Here is a 23,026-nt window from a genome sequence, read left to right as displayed (position 1 = left end):
AAGAATTACTCATTGTCTACTACCTGACCTTCCTAATACAAGATGCCTGGGAATTAATCTCTCAATTTCTACATGCAAAGCTGTGTTCTCCTAACACTGAGTTAAGATGGAGTTGGGTGGCTATAACACTTTTAAATAATAAAATAAAATAAAGTCTCCTTCAAAAACCATGGGTACTCTGAACTACATTGATTTACATGGATACATCTCAAAAAGATGCAAGATGTTGCATTTTGCAAGATACAGCAAGATACAGGCCACAGGAAAATAACTTACCTGTGTACATATTTAAGGTGTGCACTACCCTGTTTAAATAATCTTCTTAGGTCATCCTTCCTATTCAAGCCTTCTCTAATATGGCAACCTTCACCTTTGTTAGGATTATAACCCTTAGTATTCCCAGCTGGCTCTGAATTGATAGACCATGCTGAAAGGAATTTTGGAATTTGTAATTCCTGTGCTTCTGGAAGGCATCAATTTGGGGAAGATTCTTTGAGCTGTTTGCTTGTTATTTATTAATTACAATCTAATAAAAGAAAGGTTTAAAGGTAGCTCATAATCAAATGGAAAAGTAAATGAAGCATCAAAAATAAATACTTTGGTCTCCACAAACATCAAAATCAACAACCTGGCTTTTAATTAATACATGCAGAGTTCTATAACAGTTATTTCATCCATTTTTCAACATGTTGTTGAAGGCTTTCACGGCCGGAATATGATGGCTGGTGTGGGTCTTCCAGGCTGTGTGAAGAACTGCTCCTGTCTGTGCTCCTGCTCTCTGAAGATGCCGGTCACAGATGCTGGCGAAACGTTAGGAAACAAAACTTCCAGAACACGGCCACACAGCCCAGAAGACCCACACCAGCCATCATTTTTCAACAGTTTAAAAATTTTCTATGGGCTAATTTTATTAGATCATTTAAACTTTAGTAAACTATCATACAAATAATAACATAAATAATAAATATATTGCATCACAGAGAAGGCCCTCAAAGAATGAGCAAGCCATTGCGTAGCCATGGAGAAGCCTCTCTTTGGTTTTCCAACGAAGCATAAATCAAGTATTGACAGGACAGGACAGGGAGGAGACCCTGTCCGGAAGATTTCAATAAGTGTTACCACAATAAGGCTTATCTAGGAGAACTAAGCAGTCAAGTATCCTATTTTTTAGTGGTGTATCCTGGTTCTCAGAGGTAGCCAATCTTTTGGTGGCCATACTGAATGGTTTACTGGAAGGATGAGAGATGAGTAAGGTGGTAAAGATGCAAGTATGAATGGAGGCCATGCCATGCATGTAAGTGGGATTGTGGGTCTTTTCTGTCACAATGTTCCCCCAAGTTGTATGGAGTCAGGTGGCTTTATAAATCCGACAAACGAACAGTGATATTCTAGAGTTTTTTTCTAGGTTATTGTGGAACAGCTTAGATTTTTCTTTCATTTTCATGTTTACAATTCTATTTCTATGCTCATCTCTTATCACATGGCAGGAAATCAAAATTTAGCCATGAAGTCTAAGAGAGCTCTGGGCCTTCCTGCTTTGCTGGAGGAGCTATCAAGGAGCAGGCCTTTATTGGAAGACATTCTGTTTGAAGGGTATCCGTTTTAGAAATGCTTGGATGGAAAGTTTAGAAAGGGAATCATGAATCCATCCATCAAAAGCAGACTGAGCACACACATATTTTCTCCAGCTACTCTTCCCCATTATGATTTCTGTTCTGTTTCTATTTAAATTATAGTAATTATGTTTAAATTTGCATCTGTTGCTATAAACAAATACATGAGCATTTTATAAAAAAAATATTAACCACCTTTGTCTTCTTTATTTGGGCAAGAAGGAGAAGGTGTTCCTCTGATGTTGAGGTAAGGAACTTACTGCTCTGATAAAAGGGAATTACAACTGACACAATTCCTCACATTTGGTTCTGCTCATTGAGAATGCTGAGATTTTCAGTTCAGCAACATCTCAGGGCCATGGAGTGATCATCATACTTTAAATACTCTGCCTCAGTGAAAGTTATATTTGGATCATTTAATTCTTCTGAAGTCTAGAGAATGTAAGTTAAATAGGGAAGGAAAATCGGCATCCACAGAGCCTGTGTGTGTGTGTGTGTGTGATGCCACATGCATCATGACATCATGGTACAAATGAAACAAACTATGTAATTTGCATCAGTTGCATCATGTGTCATACATCATTATGAACATGATATCATGGCTTGCACCAGATACCTTTGGAGGGGAAAAGATGGGATGGAAACCAAGACAACAGCAGAACTGATTTCTAACATTTAAAGATACAATGTTTGCAGCTCCTATGTTTGTAGCTCAATCTTAAAGAAAACGTTTATTTTCCCAACAGACCATAAATCAACTGAACAGACAACTAGATGAACTAGATAAAATCAATATGTTATCAATAAACCCCTGTCTTATGCTAAGGGACATATTGTACCTTTTCCAGAAGCAACATACTGGCATGACACATAATGCTAGAAGTACATTCATAGCTAACAAATTTGCTCAGCCAAAGGTGCGCAGTGCACTTCTGGAAATGTAGTATCAGCTGGAGGTATCCCTCAGTAACAGGTTCCCTTGGGCTTTTCTCTTATGATATTATCTATGCATTTTTATGGCATTTTGTTCTGTTTATGAATTTAGATGAGTTCATTTCTATCTCTCAGGACCAATTCCCTTATAATTTAAAACTAGGTACAAAAGAACCTCAATAATCAAGGGTTAAAAAAATACAAACTCCCATTTAAAAACATTAGCATCAAAATTTGAGAAAACCTAATATTTTAACTGATTAAAAACAACTGAGATTGAATTAGTAGCACAAAAAAAAAATAAAAATTGGGGGACAGAAAACTGCTTTATTCCAAGTCAGATCTTTGGTCCATTTAGCTTAGTGTTGTCTATACTAGAATTGGAGGCCTGTATCCTGTCCAGAAACAGGCTGAATGACATCATAGATGGGATACTAAGAAAGGGAACCCCCTCTCTCATCTACCATCTGGGAGTCAGTTTCTGACTGTGGTAGTATATAAATATAATAAACAAACAATCCCTCTGTTGAGATGCAAACTAGGAGTGATTACTCCAGCCCTCATTTGTGTGAACAAGAGAGGTCATCCTTCTGCAGAGATAAAGGAAAGGGTCCATCAGTCCCCTCCTTCCTTTGCAAAGACCATTCTCCATGCTTAAGGAGAACAGGAATGAGATTCTCTTCATTCTTTAACTCACAACAGAATGGACAGAGGTACTGTAAGTGTAAAGGCAATAAGGTCCCACTAGCCTGTACATATATGCATATGTAGATACATACTCATCACACTATTACCTTTTAGGGTAAGCAATGTTAGGAAGAGCCCAGTAAAGGAGTAAGAAATATGAAGCCAAATATATATAGAAGGACAGAGGGAAGAAAAAGAAAAGGATCATAGCTAAAATCACTTTATACCAACACCATTCACCTATACATCCCCACCACAATCTTTCCTTGGAAATCATCCACCACTTTCATTCACAACTTCATACATGGCCTTTTGTTTTGGTTTTCATTTTTCATCTATTTTTGAGTATCTCACTGACTTCATCCAGTCACAACTTTCTTGAACTTGCCCTCCCTCTCAATCAATTCATTCTTCCTTCTTATATCTGTTTTCCAAGTGGATTCTCATTCCTTGTCTCTATATAATAAAACCACCTCAATACTATTCTTTGTACTGGTCATTCACTTTTGTACTCAGTTCTTTTATTCAGCGCCCATTCATATCTGACTCTGGCTCTTTTTTAAAACAGATTTTATGTTCCTTCTAACATAATTAACTCTCACTTCTATATAATAAAGTGGGCAGAAGCATCCTTTTATACATGGCTATTTTTGCTTCTTTTGACAAACATTCATTTCCTGCAACATATCACACATTACCTTTCTACCAGCATTTGCACCAAGATACACAAATTAATTCTGGCCTAACTTTTCACTATTTATATACAACACAGTTGTTTGCTCCATCTTCTCTCTCAAATGTAGCTATTTTAATACCTTATTTTTCACTCCTCAGTTCATCATGCAATCTCACATTCACTGTAAATCATTCAATCTCAGTATATAACACAGCTTCATGAAAATACATGTGGATTTATGTCTCCAATCAACACACATCTACCATTGCTACAAGCATTTCTTATACTTTTATCTATAACTACAATAAAAAATGAAGGAGACATCACACATTCTTGTCTTACTGCCTGTACAGCATTGAACCATTTACTGTGCATTCAATTTAATTCTTACACATACTTTACTTCTATCATGCAACATTCTTATTATATTCAGTCATGCAAAACATTCCATAATTCAAATCTATTTGCTTCATCATACATTTCTTCTAAATTGACAACCGTACAATAAACTTTCTTTCTGATATTCATACATTTCTCAATATCCTAAAGAACAAAAATCTGGTTTGCACACTTTCTGCACAGCAGAAAGCTGTGCTGCACTTTCCAAATTTTGCTCACTGCTGTCTCTCATATCCTTTCAATCAGAATTTTGCCAAACAACTTTCTCAGTACACTTAACAATTTAACATAGTTTTGCATTTACTCTTGCTCCCTTTCCATGTATATAGGAAGACAATCTAGATAATCTAGAGACTATCTTGCAAGTCAACATATTGTTGGCTGCTTCCCAACTACAAGTATATGCAATATTCTAATGTGTATTCAGGATACAAGCAACAGGAATGCTTGTAGCGATGGTAGATGTGTGTTGATTGGAGACATAAATGCACACGTATTTTCATGAAGCTGTGTTATATACTGAGATTGAATGATTTACAGTGAATGTGAGATTGCATGATGAACTGAGGAGTGAAAAATAAGGTATTAAAATAGCTACATTTGAGAGAGAAGATGGAGCAAACAACTGTGTTGTATATAAATAGTGAAAAGTTAGGCTAGAATTAATTTGTGTATCTTGGTGCAAATGCTGGTAGAAAGGTAATGTGTGATATGTTGCAGGAAATGAATGTTTGTCAAAAGAAGAGATTTTTTTTCCCATTTGAATGTGGAAATGCAACAGATTAAGTCTTGTACCATGTGCTTATCAGTTATATATTCTCTCTGAGTGATAACTTGAACTTTCAAATCAAATTTTCAGGCAGACCAGAGCATTTCCCCTAGTTACTGTCGCCTGCCCAAAAGGTCTGTCCACAATGTCAAAATGAAGGGTGCAACAGGACAATTGAAAACCCACCCCTTTTTAACATGCATAACATACACTGTGTGCACAAAAAAGTGATGGGGCTTCAATCACTCATTTGTGCCCCCCATTTTGACTTCGTTGACCCCTCCTCCGGATGCCCCTGCTGTCCAGGTTTTTCTCCCTTCGGGCTCTGATTTTAAAGCCATTTTCTTCTGCGTGGTCCTCATTAATCTAGAAAACTCAAATTCTCCAAAAGCTGTTTTCCAAGCAAATGAAACAAAGCATGAAAAGTACATGATCTGCTTAAGGTCTTCTTTTCTGTGTAGGATGTTCATGTTATTTCAGTGCAAAATTTCAGTCAATCCAGTTCCCCTCCTTTGGAAAATAAATATAATGCAAAAGTCCTCATTTAAATTGCCATTTTGGACTCAGCTATCATCTTTTTCATTACCCCCCCCCCAAACACACACTGAAGACACACTTTGTAAGAACATGTTTATAAAAGTGAAAATAACAAACCAGACCTGTAAAAATCCTGGACAACAGTTGTCAGACAACTTATTCAACAAAGAAAATGATCTTCCTTTGTGGCCAATTAGTTGTCCACATTACTTCTGTTGGTGTGAAAACAAGTAAACAAGTAGTGATCTATTAAAGCTGTGCACAACTTAATAGCACACTGCACTTGGTCTTCATCAAGTGACATTTCTGAGACTACAGTATTTGACTGGCTAGTATAAAAAAATTGGTTAATAAATACATAACAGAAAATGCTGCATCAGCCTTTAGGAACATAAAGATGTTCTTTGGAAGGACTCCTGTAGACGCTTTCAAGACCTGAACTGAGGCAATTGGCCACCAGAGAGAAGGCCATTTTAGCTGTAGTCTCTTGCTTAGGAAACTCCCTCCCCAAGTTTACCTGGTACATATGCTAATAGCTCTGAAGGAGCCAGGTAAAGAGGCTTTTGTTTTCCCTGGTTTTTAAGTATCTGATGTAATTTTATTTCTTCTATTATAAGGCTTAGTGTTTCAAAAATCAGTACAATTCCAGATATCAAAGTAGTCTTAAAAAGAAAGAGAGCTAGCATGCTTTTGAAGCACAGTGTAGTAGAAACCAGCAGAAGCATCACATGATCTGCCAAGTAATCCCAATCAATAACCTATCGGATCTATTTTGAAGTTCCTCCACTGTTTCAAATGTAGTTCCACATGCAACATATTTCAGCAATCTAAGCAAGAGTTTATGATTGGTACTACCTTATCTCTGCCCAGACAGAGCTGCAACATATAGTTAGGCACATAAAATATATTTTACTTTAGAAATTTATAAGGCTGCCCAACTCTACAATGACTCAGAAGAACATTTCTGTGAATTAACAAGCTGTTCATAAAAACGCACTGAAATTCATAAGAACTGAATCAAGAGTTACATTATTAATCAATCAATTCTCTTTCAAAAAGCTTGTGCGACAGATATTTCAGGTTGTGCCCTTAACATTTACTTTCCTACTACATTAGTAATACAATTTATTTTATATCTTGTTTTTCTTTTGCCCAGGAGCTGACACAAAACCCATCTTGAGTTCCTGGGCCAGCAACTCTACACTTTTAGTTTTTCTTGTTAAATGTTTTTTGTATTCATTTCACAAATGGATTTTCATGCATGAAATGAACAAGGAGTCCACCTAGCCCTGCTAGGAAGAAATAGCAACCACACACAACATGTCTTGCACAGCAAAGATAACCTAATCCTACCAGAAAAGATAGCACACTGGTGGTTTATTAAGGGCTCCTAATAAGTGTATGCTTCTGGCAGGATATTAGCAACAGACCATCAAAGCTACAAGTTGACCTTGGGAAGTAAATAAATTAGGGGAATCAAAAGATTTGTCCAGGAGAAAGTAGCCCTTTCCAAAAACAATTTAGCCACATACTCTGCTAATCTTTGGGTAGCTATTGTTCCATCTCAGGTTACTAACAAAAGCTGTTGCTGCAGCACATCAACGCTTCAAATAATACTAAAACATATGCATATGTAGGAAACATTTACATTTCTATAAACTGAAGTATTGAAGTTTTCAGATACTGGAGAAAATCACGGAATTCAAGCTTGTCCTGTGTAGAGTTTTTTCACTGTTACCTGCTATGAATGGTTAAAATATGCAAACAGCTCAACAAGTGTAGGGAAGACTTAATAATTAGTAAAACCCCAGCATTACCACAAATTAGAATGTATAATGAGCACGTATTTCTCAATACAAATGACAGAACAAATCCATGCTGGAATGTTTTCCTTCTTGGTGAGAAGTTCTTGGTTCATCTTTACTGAACCAAAGAGGACTATGCTAAAATCTGACCTGCTATATATTGGAATTGTTCAATTATGTTCATTTGTAGATTCAAAGGAATTTTATACTGCCATTCTGAGGACCATTAAACAAGCAGAACTGAACATTGCAAGCAAAATTCAGAGTGTTAGGAAAACTCTTGGTTAAATGGAACAATAAATTCATGATCTAGGATATCATTGTTTAAGTAAAATGTTCTTCTGTGTCCTGACTTAATTCTTCTAAACTTTAGTTTTTCTTAGGCAGACAGCACCTGGTACAATGGAGAATGTTGCTGTACCCGTTGCAAGGAAACCCTAATTTTAAAAATCCACATGAATATAAATAGCAAAGTGATTCATTCTTCATGTTACTATTATATTTATTCATTTCACCCAGAAGCCCAGTTTTGGTGGTAGTTTATATGTAGAATCTCTGTCTCTGGAAGATATACTTACCCTAATCCCAAACTATTTCCCTCTTTAATTATCTAAAATCCATTCCAGAACTGTACACTTTCTGGCTGCCAGCCATTTTATGAGACAAGCAGCTAAACCTATTCTACTTTTCAGAAACAATTCCCATGAGGGCCTATAAAATGCCCAAGGACAAAAGTGAATTCCCCTGAGGTGAAGCTTGTTCGAATACCTGGCTCCGATAAAGAAACTGCCTGCCTTTTCATTAGCAAAAGATTACTCTTTGACAGACTGAGGTGAAAGGACAGAACAAAATGCCCCATGTTTGCCAAAAAGCAGAATCTCAATCGCTCAGGCTACAATAACACATGGGGGGAAACCAGGTGCAATTATCCAGAAAGATGATAGGCTCCCTTAGCTGGATATGTTCAAGCTGAGCCTGGCTAGACATTTGTTGTGGCTTTAACTAGATTCCAGCACTGAGCAGGGGGCTGTACTCAGTGGCCTAAATGGCCCCTTCCAACTGTATGACTCTAAGCCAGTGTTTCTCAACCTTGGCAGCTTGAAGATGTGTGGACTTCAACTCCCAGAATTCCCCAGCCAGTTTTAGTCATGCAGTATGCAGTATGCTGGCTGGGGAATTCTGGGAGTTGAAGTCCACACATCTTCAAGTTCCCAAGGTTGAGAAACACTCCTCTAAGCTGTTATGCTCAGGAAAAATGTCTTGGATATCCAGGATACATCCTTCCCTGACTTGTCATTTTTAGTCATAGTTTCTATCTCCTGAGTGAGTATAGGCAGGCAATTCTCACAGGTGATGATTGTTATGCCTAAGACATCTGAAGCCAGAGCAGCATCAACATAAGGCAATTGTTTAGTAGCAGTAGTAGTTTCTAGCCTAGACACTCCCAATTGCTATATAGGAAATGTTTCAAGATTACCACTTCTCCAGGACCTCCTGAAAATGTCGAGTTTATAGCCTCTTTTGGTTAGGAATAGACAGTGAGTTAAAATATTTGGGGTGTCTTATTTGCTTTTAATGGGACTGAAACAGTCTCTATGCAGTCTCACCTCACCACATCTCCCAACCTCCTCCTTCTTTCTGTGCCTTTCTGTGTCTTTGTGACATCCTCCACTCTCTCAATTCTCTATTATCTCTTTCCATGTTTCAGTTATTTTCTGTAACTCTCCATCTTCTCTTTCATTCAGGGGGGTAAAATGGAGATGTGCATGTAAGTCTTTTTAAGCTCTTAGAGAAGGGCAAAATATGACCACACAAATAGTTTCCCACATAGATTACTAATGCACACACCTGCATTAGATCAAAGAACCATCTATCTATAAGGTCTTATTTTAGAAAATTCAAAACTGGTATTTTAAATTATTCTCACTTTTTATGGGGAGAGAGAGAAAGAGAGACGATAGAGATCTTGCTTTTCCTCTCATTTTCCTCTCCTCCTTCTCAATACTTGTGTCTGTCCTTTCCTGCTTTCTGGAGCAACTGACAGGGTTTCTTTCCAGAAGATGTTACAGACTTTGGGACAATGCCACTGAGATCATTTTTATTATTGTTTTCTAGAGGTCCAGAAATAACCTCAGGCTTATTAACCAGGATAAATATTTCTACCGGTTAGTAAGAATATAGCAGAAGTGCCTCTAACCCAGGCTATTTTATAGACTCTGAACAGCTTGGAGGTAGAATGTTCATGCCAGACCCCTCCTTTAATGCAAGACGTATGTTCCTCCTTTGCCTGGAAAGAAAAATTAAGCATACATATCATTTTTAAACTGAGTGTACAACAGACTTGGGTAAATTTTTTATAGATTACCGTTAACAGAAAAAGATAAAACATGTATTGGAGGCAGCTGCAATGTACATTACTCAGTATGAAGTCATTTTTTATGCTTTATTTCCTAATATAAGCATCATTAGAGGTAACTAAAGTGCTGACACATTATAACTACACTTAAGCTATTGTAAGGGTTATGTCATCTTTCTTCCCTTTTTGGCAGCAAACTCAGGTCTGAGAGTCTCAGAGTGATTTCTCTCAGAAGACCATATGCTACTCAGAGGGCCAATTAAATAAGAATCCTGACTGCAGCATTGTTTAGTACAGATTATTAGGAACAAACAAACAAACACTGAGAGAATTTCTTCTTCACAATTTAAAGTAGGATGAACTGCATATATAGTGGAGCATTATTTAAGGTGGGATGGGTGATAAATTATAGCAATGTACCCTACTGATTTACTTTAAAAGGTTCTTAGTTCCAGTCCTTTATTGTAAAATGATTCTACAGTGATTGCTACATGTGACATCAAGAAAAATCTACATAAAACTAAATCATATTTCTACTATGTTGTTAGATACAACCTATATGTCTGTCTTATATCACCTTACAACTACAATTTATGTAAGCCAACATTAAACAGCATCAGATGCTTGAAAGAAGGAGTCAAATTGTTACCCCACACAAAAAGCATTTCAGTCTTGTCTGGATTCAGCTTCCATTTATTGTCTCTCAACCAATCTATGATCTCCTGAAAGCAGAGGTGCCACAGAGTCACATATGTGAGATGGGCAGCCATATACATTAAAATAATAATAACAACAACAACAACAACAACAAGAAGGCATTTGACTCCCTGCCACATGATTGGATAATCAAGTGCCTAGAAATAACAGAAGTCAGTAGAAACATCAGAAGCTTTGTGCAAAAATCAATGGCACAGTGGAAGACACAGTTGCTGGTCAATGCTGATAGACTGGGAGAGGTTAATATCAAGAGAGGAATCTTTCAAGGACCCTCACTATCACCACTACTGTTTGTCATTCCATTGATTCCTCTGTCAACAATACTGAACAAGTCAGGCCATGGCTATCAAACATCAAAAACATCTGCCAAGTTATCCCACTTCCTCTACATGGACGATCTGAAGCTGCATGGAAAAACACCCTTTGAAATGGAATTGCTGCTCAACACTGTCCAAATATACAGCCAAGATATTGCAATGGAGTTTGGACTGGACAAATGTGCCACCGTTACCATCAACTGGGGGAAAATAGTGAAAACTGAAGGAATCAAGATGCCCTATGGAAATAACATCAAGAGTCTGGATGAAGATCATTACAAATATCTGGGCATCCTTCAAATGGACAACATCAAGCACACTGAAGTCAAGAAGAAGGTTAGTAGTGAATACATCATGAGAGTGAAGAAGACCTTAAAGTCCAAACACACTGGAGGAAATACCATCAAGGCAATTAACACCTGGGCAATTCCAGTCATTAGATACACAGCTGGAATAGTGGACTGGACTCAAGCAGAACTAGAAGCCCTGGATAGGAGACCAGAAAAATAATGACAATGAATCATGCCCTTCCTCCATGCAGCAATGTTGACAGACTCTACTTACCAAGGAGCATAGGTGGGCATGGAATGTTACAAGTATACCAGACAGTTGAAGAAGAAAAAAGGGCATTGGAAGAATATCTGAAGGACAGTGAAGAAGATGCATTGAAGCTAGTATACCATGAAGGCTTAATGAATACTGAAGAGACCAAACTGGCTTACAAGAAAGACCAACTGAAGAACAGAAAAGAGACATCATAAGGCAAAGTATTACATGGCCAGTACACAAAAAAAACTAGCAGGCAAAGCAGATACCAACAAGACCTGGCAATAGCTAAGAGCAGGAAAGTTGAAGAAAGAGACAGAGGGGCTGATTCTGGCTGCACAAGACCAAACCTTAAAAACAAATGTATACAAAGCCAGAACTGAGAAGACAGCAACATATATATTAACTGTATATTTATTTATTGTTTTAATATGTTGTAAGCTGCCCAGAGTCCCCCATTGGGGGAGATGGGCAGGGACAAGTTTAATAAGTAAATAAATAAACATACAGCAAATGCCACTTCTTCAAAGAAGCTGAAAAAACAGTGGACCACCTAGTCAGCTGCTGCAAGAAGATCACACAGAGTGACTACAAACAATAGCATGACAAAATAGCAATAATGGTGCACTGGAATATCTGCAAGAAATACCATTTCTTCCATCACAGCTGGATGGAAAATAGCGCAACGAAGCGGCCATAAAATTATATGACTAATGATCATGGATGCACACCTCAAACTTAGCAAATACCAGCATACCACAGACAACCTCAAGGAGCAAATGGAACAAACCATGACCCCAGAGCATACAAATATACCGACAACCACCATCAAGAACACATCCCGAAGACAAGCGGAGAAAAGAAAAACAAACCTTCAAACTAAACTGCTCAAACTAACCCCAGAAACAAAGAGGTACCTGAACCAGAACGGGTAATCAACATGTCCAGCTGACCACTATCCACTGCAGAACACAATATCCTCCAGAAAGGCCTCAACTATAACACAGACAATGCTAAGCAGCTAGAATTCTGTGCAGCCTTAGAAGCAGCATTTAAAACTACAGGACTTAACACAGAAACCCAAGAAAACATAAGGCAGACAATTATATCACAGATCAGAAGAACAGCACCAATTCAAAGCAGAGGACAGATCAGCCCTCAAAAGCCTAAGGAAGGACCAAACCATCATCATTCTCCCAGTAGGCAAAGGCCGAACCACAGTTATTATGGATAAATCACAATACTTGCAAAAAACTAAAAAGTTATTAGAGGACAAAGAAACCTACATCCCAGTTAACACCAACCCATACAAAAACCAGACAACCTAATCAAGAGAACCATTAATGACCTAAGCAAGAAAGGCCAGATCACAAAAGAAGAACAGTGCAGATGAAAAGCAGTGGACCCATCCTCCCACGTTTCTATGGACGACCAAAAATACACAAGCCTGACCTACCTCTTCGACCAACTGTATCTTTACCAGGGACTCCAACATACAATATAGTGAAAGAACTGACAAAAAGGCTTGGACATCTCACAGAAAGGAGTGAATATTCTATCAACTCCTCACTATAGTGCCTCCAGAAAATCAAAGATGTACACATAGATGAAGATGAAATTATGGTCTCATTTGATGTCACAGCACACTTTACATCCATAAACCCAGAACTAGTGAAAGAATCCATATCAGCAGTACTACACAATACACCCAATCTAACCAAATACACCCAGATCGAAATACCCAGAATCATGGACCTCATTAACCTCTGCCTCACTACCTATTATCAGTTTGATGGACAAATATACCAACAAATCAGAGGCACACCCATGGGATCACCACTGTCAGGACTCATAGCAGAGATTGCAATGCAATGCCTAGAAGCTACAGCATTTCCACACATACAACCTAAAGTATGGATCTGGTATGTAGACGACACCTTTGTCATAATAAAAAAGGAGCATCTGGAGAAGACACATGAAACCATCAACATCTTCAAAGGAATAAAATTCACCAGAGAGGAAGAAAACAACAACACACTACCCTTTCTGGATATCCTCATCAGCAGAGGAAACAACAGTAAATTAGAAACCCAAGTCTATCAGAAGACAACCCACACTAATCAAGTACTACATTACCAAAGTAACAACACAACCTTCCACAACAGGAGCTGTGTAAGAACATTATTCAAATGAACACAAACGCACTGTAGCAACCCAAAACAGCAGAAAAAGGAAACAGACCATTTATACATATACATTTATATCTTCCAACAAAACAGATATCCATGCAACTTTATCAAAATGTGCCTGACTACTCAACCTACTACTACACAACCAACACAAGCTATGAAAAGGATCACACTGCCATACATCAAAAACATCTCAGAAACAACCAACAGACTATTACAACCACATGGCATCTCCGTAGCACACAAGCCAACTAAAACCCTCCAAAACATCTTAAGCAAATCCAGACCCAGTAGCCCAAGAAGAAAAATCAGGAGTCATCTACAACATACCGTGTAAGGACTGCAACAAACACTATGTAGGACAGACAGGCAGAAGGCTGGCAGAGTGCATCCATGAACATCAACTAGCAGTCAGAAGACATGATGAAAACTCCTTAATCTCACAACACATGGACAGATTTAACCATAGTTTCAACTTGGAAACACTCAGCATTTTAGACCAAGCTAAATCCAAAACTGCAAGGGAAGTCCTGGAAGCTTGGTATTCAGACAAGGCAGCCATCAACAGGCACATAGAGATAAACAACATCTATACACTATTCAAAAGAGACAATAAAAAGGAAAACAAAAGACCAGAACATCTCCTCACCAGCAATCATCACCCAGATAAGCAGAGATTAACACCAAGATTATCATCAGACATACAATCAGCAGTAAACAATACCCTAATCAAGGAACTACCAGAGGGAAAAAATAAAACAAAACAAAACCCCCACCCCCACCAACACTGGCAGGGCATGGTACAGTATATATAAACAGAGAGCAAACCCCATCCCATTCTAGCGCTGAAGGTGTTACCTAGCCGAGTAATGAAACGTTTGCAAGAAAACAGCCAAGCTCAGAGAACCCCAAGGACTTCACAGAAATACCATTTGCCTGCAAGCAAGAACTGGTGGGACCACAAAACAGACAAAGTAATGGAAACTGAAGACGCTAAAGTGCTCTGGGAGTTTAGAATTCAGACAGACAAGCACCTGCCACACAACACCCCAGACTTAACAACTGTTGATAAGAAAGACAAAAAAGTCTGGATAGTGGACATTGCAATACCTGGAGACAGCAGAATAGAAGAGAAAGAACTGAAGAAGATCACAGAATACAAAGACCTGCAAACAGAAATAGAATGACAGTGGCAAAAGAAAGCAAAGATAGCGCCTATAGTAATAGGCGCCTTAAATGCAATCCTAGAACATCTGAAGCACCACTTGAAGACCACTGGCATTGACAAAATCACCATCAGTCAATTGTAAAAGGAGCTTTACTTGGAACAGCTTATATCCTGCAACGATACCTTTAACACCATCAAACAACATCTGCCCATCCCAGCTCTTTGGGAAGGACTGGATAGGTGGGTAAAAATGCCAAATCCAGTCTAAACATCTGGCTGACTGTGTGACCAACAATAATTTAGCAATCTTGTGAGATTTCAGCTATGTGTCTGTGTGCACATGCATGTGGGCGGGTGCATGTGTGTATATAGCAGTATCCTTAGGGTGGGAGTGAAAAAGTCAAGATGCAGTTGCAACTATATGATCAAAGCACATGAACTGATGTCAGATGCACATACAAAGAGGTAGGGCTGCAATCACATGGTTGCAACTACCACCCTTTTTGGAAAAAAACCCACCCTGTGTGTATACTAAAAAATGGAGTTTCTGTAGGAACCATTTAGGAGAGCTGAGACACAGCACTGCCAAAACCTGCACATGTTCTATACTGTTTGGATTACTGTTCCATGTACAAATCAGCATTTTCTAAAGCCCTATTCTTTGGCATAAACTCCCAACATCTTACAAATACTTTCTCAAACTCAGTACCCAGAGAAGATGGGAGGAGGAAATCAATGAAAAAGAGGCCCAGAATGAATAGCAAGTAAAATATCAATGATTCTTTTAGTTTCCTCTTTTAAAAAGCCTGGTGATTTTTGAATGTCCCAATATTAACCCAGAATTACAAAGTTCTTTATGAAATATATTCAAAGTTTATTATGTTTTTCATTCTTCTTTTCTCTGGATTAGTATAACACTCATTTTAATTAATATGTCTTTCTTTTCATCAACATCTATTTGAGAGGGGTGTGTGTGTGTGTGTGTGTGTGTGTATGTGTGTCAGTTGTACTGGCCTAATGAGCAGTAACTGTAATCAACTTTTGCTGATTTTAAAAGCAACGTACTTGGAATGAAAGCGTCAGGTTAAAAGCGCCAAGTCAAGTTCTTTGTTTACCAACAGCACACACAGTATGATTAGCTAGAGGACAGCATTCCTCCTCCTTACCACCCCATTAATAAGGGGAAAAGCTCACTGGAAGGTACAGAAGAAAATCAGGTAATTATACTCTGCCTGGTGTCACAAGGAAAGTTCAGAAATTAAAGTCACCATAGCAAGATGATGAAATATATTTTATACAGATCTGCATGCGGCTGTCAGATTATAACTGCCTTAGGTTACTTCTCATGTGCTGAATTCAGATCAAGAGATTAAGCTGGAAATTTTCATCAGATGAGTCTCCACAGACTTTTTGATCTATTCGCTTCAGAGCCTCAGAAGCAGAAGTATTCTTTCGTTTATTAGTAATATATAGCCATTCTGTCAACCTTTTCCTTCTTTTTTTCTTTTAGCTTCAAATTTACACCCATGAAAGTCAGCTAGCTCATAAAGCTGTATGCATATTTTATCTATCTATCTATCTATCTATCTATCTATCTATCTATCTATCTATCTATCTATCTATCTATCTTATTTATATAGCTCACAATTATATACCTTGACTCTGGATGGCTTACATTTAGATACTCCTAGTCAGATTATATGTTTCAATGAATTCCTAAGTGAAAAGAAGCTGATACAACCTGTACATGGTACAAAACTAAACACAAAGTATTTCTGCAAATTTAAATACATACTATTTAGGTGCAGTTGTTCACAGATTCAGAATTAGAAAACAGTAAACATGACAGGTGCAGAAGTTTGGACATCTTCATAGTAACACCCCCTTTGTCAGAAATAACTATTTCCTAACATTTCCTGTGGCCAGCTAAGAGTCTTTCTGTTCTTGGTTCTGGATTTTTTTTCCCATTTGCAGAACTTTTCTAACACAAAAATATTCTTAGGCCTCCCTGCATGTTTGAGATCTCCCCACAGACTTTCAGTAATATTCAAGTCTAGGGATTATGAAGGCCATTCCAAAGTGTTTACTTTTCTTTTCTGTAAGCACTTCATTGTTAATTTGAAGGTATGTTTCATATTGGTATCTTGCTGAAAAGCAATTTGGCCAGAGATGGCTAATTTTTTTTTTTTTTTTTTGGCATACAGGTGTAATGCCAAAAGCTTCTAAGATTTTAGAAACTTCCTAACAAAGCAGTTCAAGGGAGTAATCAGGTGGAGTTTCCTTCCATGTATATCTTCAAGAAAAAGCTGGAGGGCCATCTGTAAAGATCCATCAATCTGGCTTCTTTCACGAATTGGGAGTTGGACTCAGTGGTCTAAATCAGGGTTCCTCAACCTTGGCAACTTTAAGATGGATGGACTTCAACTCCCAGAATTCCCCAGCCAGCCAGGCTGGCTGAGGAATTCTGGGAGTTGAAGTCCACCCATCTTAAAGTTGCTGAGGTTGAGGAATCCTAGTCTAAATGGCCCTTTCAACTCAATGATTCTTGGACAGCAGTATAACTTCACCCTACTGTTCACACTGTAGTCAGCATGTATGCAATTTCTAGTGTTCTCCTCAACTAGATCATTCTGGCTATTTCTTTGTAACTCATCAGCCGTTTAGTTGCTCAGTCCAAAAACTTGCTCTGTCTATCACTGCAGGAGAGCACAGGATTCTGCCAGTTGTATGAACAGGAAAAGATCTACCCAGCATGCCTTTTTGCATCTCAGGACATCCTGATGGGGATAATTTTCCAAGCCATAATTGCTACTCACAAGGTACATGGTAAACAGAACAATACAATATTTGCTGCAATTAGAATATGAGCATGAGGCACTTATGAAGCAGAGAAAGGGAGACACAAAAACTGAAAAGAAAACCATGTGGATTTAGCATCCAAGATAATTTTCTGATTGCCTTTCCACACCTTCTCTCTTTGCCAGGCCCATGTGCGGCTCCTAACATGTTGCACAGGGCTCAAAAGTAACCTTCAACCTCAAATGGTTATGCATCCATATTTAAACAAAATTTACTGTAGACAACAGCACTTCTGTTAAAATCAAAAGCAGATACTTTTGAGCTCCTTCTCATAGCAACAAAACAGAAAGGGGAGAACCACATGCAGAATAGGAAACAATTTTCTGTTATACCTCATCTAGATTTCTGAGAAGCAAATTTCCCAATGTGTAGCATCTGTTCTTGGGCTCTCACCTTAATCAGTGCCTCCAACTCCTGCTGGGATACACAGTTGTTTTCCTGGAGGAATTCTGCTTTATCATTGGCTATTCTGGTTTTCTGGCTGCTTTCTTCTGGCTGTTCCAAAGCGCGAAACACAAGACCCCCTGTGACCAGGTAGGCCACCACCACAAAGAAGATGGCTACCACTGTTTTCCACTTCATGACCGTCTGCAAACCCTGTGAGGGGGTTTCCATGCTGGCAATCACAGTTGTCCGAGGAGAGGAAATAGAGAGTCGTGGTGCCGGCTGGGGTATATTAGTCTTATTGGTCTCAGGCTCACAGCCTGAGGGAACAGCTGCCGGCACAATCACTGAAACAGAAAACAAAACTGCTATGTTAAATCTGTGTATGGTATCCTGGCTTTTCCTTTTAGACATATAGGAAGCTGTTTTACACCAAATCACAGTGCTGGTTGATTGCCAACACTGGCTGGCAGCACTATCCAAATCTGGAGAAGTTTTCTAGCCTAACTAAAGATTGAACATGCTACTTCTACATATAAATAATCATCAAGTTACAGCCATTTTATATTTTCAGAGTTATTGCTAATGATAATCGTTTTTCCACAGTTCATGGGAAATACTTCATTTTAATTCCTACACAATAAGGAGCAGACTGGGTGGCCTCGGTACCTCGGTACCTCCATAATAAATCCTTGGTGATGATAATGCATATAGTCTAGCATTAGACAGCTAATTAACATTTTCTGGGGAAAGAGTAACTGGATGCAATTTTTTAAATGGGGAACTGGACCAGAGAATATACAGCCGCACACACATACTGTTTCTCTGATTGAAATTCTACCTCCTGGGAAGTAGCAATTAGTTGCGTAGGATGGGGAATGACCATGGCTCAAACTGTTTTTCCCCACAAATTAAGAGAAGATTTTCTAATTAATCATTGGCTGAAAAATGATGCAAAGTGCCAAGGAAGCCATGTGGTTTCTATCATAGACTTGGAATAAATGTCCTAGATCTGAAGCCAACATTCTTAGAGCTGCTCTTCTTCTGCCCTTAAGAGCTACCATAGTACAATAGTTGCAAGACTGAGCTATGAATAAGCAAAAATATTTGCAAGCAGCTGCCTTCTCAACTTCAGCCTGCTCCCAAGTGAAAATATAGGAGCACTGGTGTTTTAAGCACTCTGCAAAAGAATCTGTGTAAATACTAGTATTAGTACTGAAGGGCATTATTTTGATACACAATTTTATATTCTATATATACACAATTTTATTTTTTATTTATATATATATATATATATATATATATATATATATATGCTTCACATAATGTATAACCATACCTGTAACAGTGCACTCTATTTTATTTCTAAAGGGTTAACTTGCTTTTGTTTTGTAAAGAGCACTGGTTTCTTCCCCCCATCTCTTTGCTGAATGCCTGATTGTCTTCGAATAAGCAATTAGCCGAGTACAAGCTGTTTGTTGTACCAAGCTTTTTGCAACAGTTGTGAGGCCCTACATTCTAGAGAAAGATAAGAAGAATCTGGTATGCCATTCCCTTGGTAACCAGAAGAAAAAGTTACAGTTAAGTTTACCTTCCTAAGAACCACCTTTCACTTGCTCAGACCGTCCCAAAAATCCCTTGTATGGGTATGAGGGGATGTACTATCTGATTACAGATTTAAATGTCTATAAAGCCTCTGATGTTTGTTTTGTGAGGTGTGATTCCATCAACATCTTTTGTTAATGTGTTGATTGGGGTCACCCAGGTGTGTCTTGATCAAAATACATCTGCTATTCATCAGAAGTCTCATCTCAAGTCTTCTTATTGGCATTTTATTGAAACTTGGGAAATAAAAGTGCCATACAGTACTATTGTAGTAGATTCTTCAATTATAATTCAAGAAGAGGTACAACAGCAGGGGTCCACAAAATTTTGTGTTTTGAATTTGAACTATTCAGAATTCTAAACACCCCATTTAAAGGTCAAAATACTTCCAAAATCTGTGGAGTCCTTGGTGTCCTCTGAGCTTGGTTGTTTTCTTGCAGACATTTCTTTACCCAACCCGGCAACATCTTCAGCGCTAGAAGGGAGTGGGGTTTGCTCTCTGTATCCTACTACCTAGTCAGGTAACCAAACATCTGCAAGAAAATAACCAAGCTGAGAGAACCCCAAGGACTCACAGTTCAACCCTGAGCTACATATACTCTCTTGTACTTCCAAAATCATCAAAACAGCCCATTCCGCACAAGGAACAGATGTTATGGACTTTCCAATGTTAAAATCAAGTGTTTTGAATTTGAAATGGCATGAATTTGAAAGATTTATATGCCCCTACTTTAGGTTTGTGAGGCTTAGAATTTTGCCTCTGCCTATTGCCCTGTTTTTCAGAAAGACTGAAAGAGATGTAGAGGGTAATGCGATGGGAGGTTAACGAGCAACCTAGTCCCCTTACTGAACGGAGGTCCTGTTATTCTTTTCAATGGGAAAATTGATTACTTGAAAAATATCCACTTCAGTAAAAATTAAATCTTTTTTTTTTCCAGTATGTTCTTTTATTTGTAAGAGTATTAATATCTTTCCACTTAAAAAAAAGTTGCCTATGGCAGCTAACAATACAGCATTAAAGGAAAATAAACACTATTATTAGAATTAGAAACCCTTTAGAGTTTACTGCAAGAATTACTAATTATTTAAAACATTTAAATATAAAAATAAGATAGTGTTAGGAGCAATTGTTAGGGGTAAAATCAAATAATTCATTAATTATATAGCTCCAGGTAGGAGGAATGAAAATGATAATATGAAAAAGCACCTGATATGTATAATGTAGCAAACAAATCCTACTTTGGGGTTTGTTTTTAACAAAGAAAAGCAGATTCAAAATTTGCTAAATAAATAAAATATATATATATATACAAATAAAAATAAAAAGTGAACCAAAAAAAGCACACATCCACACTGCAACAGCCCAACTGATCAAGTTAAATAAATACCACTTGATTCCAGGATCAGTCATAAGAAGGCTGCAACTGCCCCAAAGCAATTTCATCCAGAAGTGGAAGGTCAACAAAGCAGGAGGTGAGATAAATTTCCTCAGAGGCTGGGAGCTTAAGTGCTTAAACAATGCCACGCGTCCTGTCACATATGACATACCAGAAATTCAGCTGAAATTCTGTTCAATTAATATGCTTTAAACTTTTGCTTGGGAAAATATTTATGTTAAACAAACATTGTCCAAAGGAAATGTGAAAAGAACCCTCCTCCAGCTAGAAATGAATAATAACTGTAGCAAGCTTGAGTGGGATGAATTGGTTCATTTTATGAGACGGCCACAACTCAATTACAATGAATCAAATTTCATCCAAAGCTTTCAAATTCTGCCCTTGACATTCAAGTTAGGCTCTAAACATACTTCTACCAGTCAGTGTAAACAATATTGAACCAGATGGCTCAGTGGTTTCACTCAGTCTAAAGCAATGTTTCTCAAACTTGGCAACTTTAAGACATGTGGACTTCAACTCCCAGAATTCCCCAGAATTGCTGGCTGGGGGAATTCTGGGAGTTGAAGTCCACATGTCTTAAAGTTGCCAAGTTTGAGAAACACTGGTCTAAAGCAACTTCCTAGGTTCCACATATCAGTATCATGAAATAGCAGAATATTCTCCAGTGGAGATTCACTATCTGGTATACTTGGATAGATTAACAAGTTACCAAGTATCCAACTTAGTTGGAGGTCTTGGGAGAGGAATAACCATCATAAATAGCAGGTTCTGCCTCCACTATGTGCTTATAATAGGATCTACATGCCCAAAGAGCTTTCTAAAGATGTTATAATGCAGATGGATTTTTTCCTCAGTATTATTCTGTTATGGTCATTTTCTTTTCTTTTTTTAGCTTAATGAAGAAAATGCAAGGGTGATGAAGCCTTCCAGAGAAAGTTTGCCTCCATGGAAAAGAGCTACCACATACAGCAGTTTTCAGTCTAGGCCCTCTAGACTGACTGGCATGATCGCAGGAAAGGACTCTTTTTAAAAATTTTTATTTATTTATTTAAATTTACATTTATTGGCCACCCAACTCCAGTGGACTCTTGTTTAAGGAGCTTCCTAGGGGTGATACCCAGACACCCACATGACTTCTTCCTCTTCTAATTCAGATTATTGCATAGCCCTAATTAGTATGCAGGACTTGTACTTTCAACCTGCCTCTGAGTCCAAAAAACAAATTTTCATCAGCCTGATGTCTGGAAAAAGTCTCCTAAGAATCTGCTTTTCCAGTACAGTTTGTTAAGACATAATGAAGTAGGTTTTAAACTCTCTCATTAAACATGGTAACAAATCTCAGTTTACACAATACACACTTTAAATTGGCAGATTGTCATGCCTCAAAGGGGACTTTGCCAGGTGTTGTGCCACAGATGATGTCACTGGGGAAAGGTAAGTTCCTGTTTGTTTGGAGAGGATATTGTACTCAGGAGCTAGTAGCCACGCTATTTTAAATGTCAGCTTCTGTAACCTTACCAGTTTAGTTCATTTTAGTTTTGGTGTTTCGGAATCACTTCTCCCCATAAAGTTAAAGTAGGCAAAATAATGTAGTCATAAAAATAATCATACTTTAAAACAATAAAAGTGCACAAACTGCTACTAAAGGCAGAGACATTAAAACTAAGATGTCAGCAGCAATTAAAAATAACTAAATACTGGTCCTAGTGAAAAGTATGAAAATATAACTGAAGCTTAAGCAGATACAGATCAGGCCAATTCTTTAGATGGGACATCTTTACGAAAGCAACGTAATATAAGAGTGAGCTACTACAACAAAGGTGCAATAGAGTGACAGAACTGTGTGGTAGGACAATTGAACCCAACCCCCTGTTCAATGCAAAAGTCTAATGATTAGGTGGCTGCCCAGATTCTGTTTGAAAATGTCAGCAGCCTCTGGGAATGGAAGGGAGTCAAAACCAGCAAGATGGTGGGTGCAGTTTTATGATGTCAGCCCGCCCCTTTTGTATGTGCATCAATGCATGCATATACAAAGGAGATGGGGCTTGTATCGCAGCACTCCTTCTGCC

General features: G+C 38.1%; 1 protein-coding gene across 1 annotated transcript in view; it reads right to left on the bottom strand.

Moving 5' to 3' along the window:
- Positions 1-23,026, bottom strand: part of KCNK10 (potassium two pore domain channel subfamily K member 10) — a 64,807-nt gene that overhangs the window by 27,153 nt on the left and 14,628 nt on the right. The window contains exon 2 of the mRNA XM_025169244.1: positions 17,965-18,302. Within this exon, the coding sequence (XP_025025012.1) occupies positions 17,965-18,302 (338 nt within the window). The remainder of the gene's footprint in view (positions 1-17,964; positions 18,303-23,026) is intronic.

Source organism: Python bivittatus, unplaced genomic scaffold (assembly GCF_059951505.1).
Source record: "Python bivittatus isolate LINGU-HERP-01145 unplaced genomic scaffold, Pbiv_v1 ctg000480_np1212, whole genome shotgun sequence".
Taxonomy (NCBI): domain Eukaryota; kingdom Metazoa; phylum Chordata; class Lepidosauria; order Squamata; family Pythonidae; genus Python; species Python bivittatus.
Note: the sequence above shows the minus strand (reverse complement) of the source record. Positions and strands in the feature narration are given on the sequence as shown.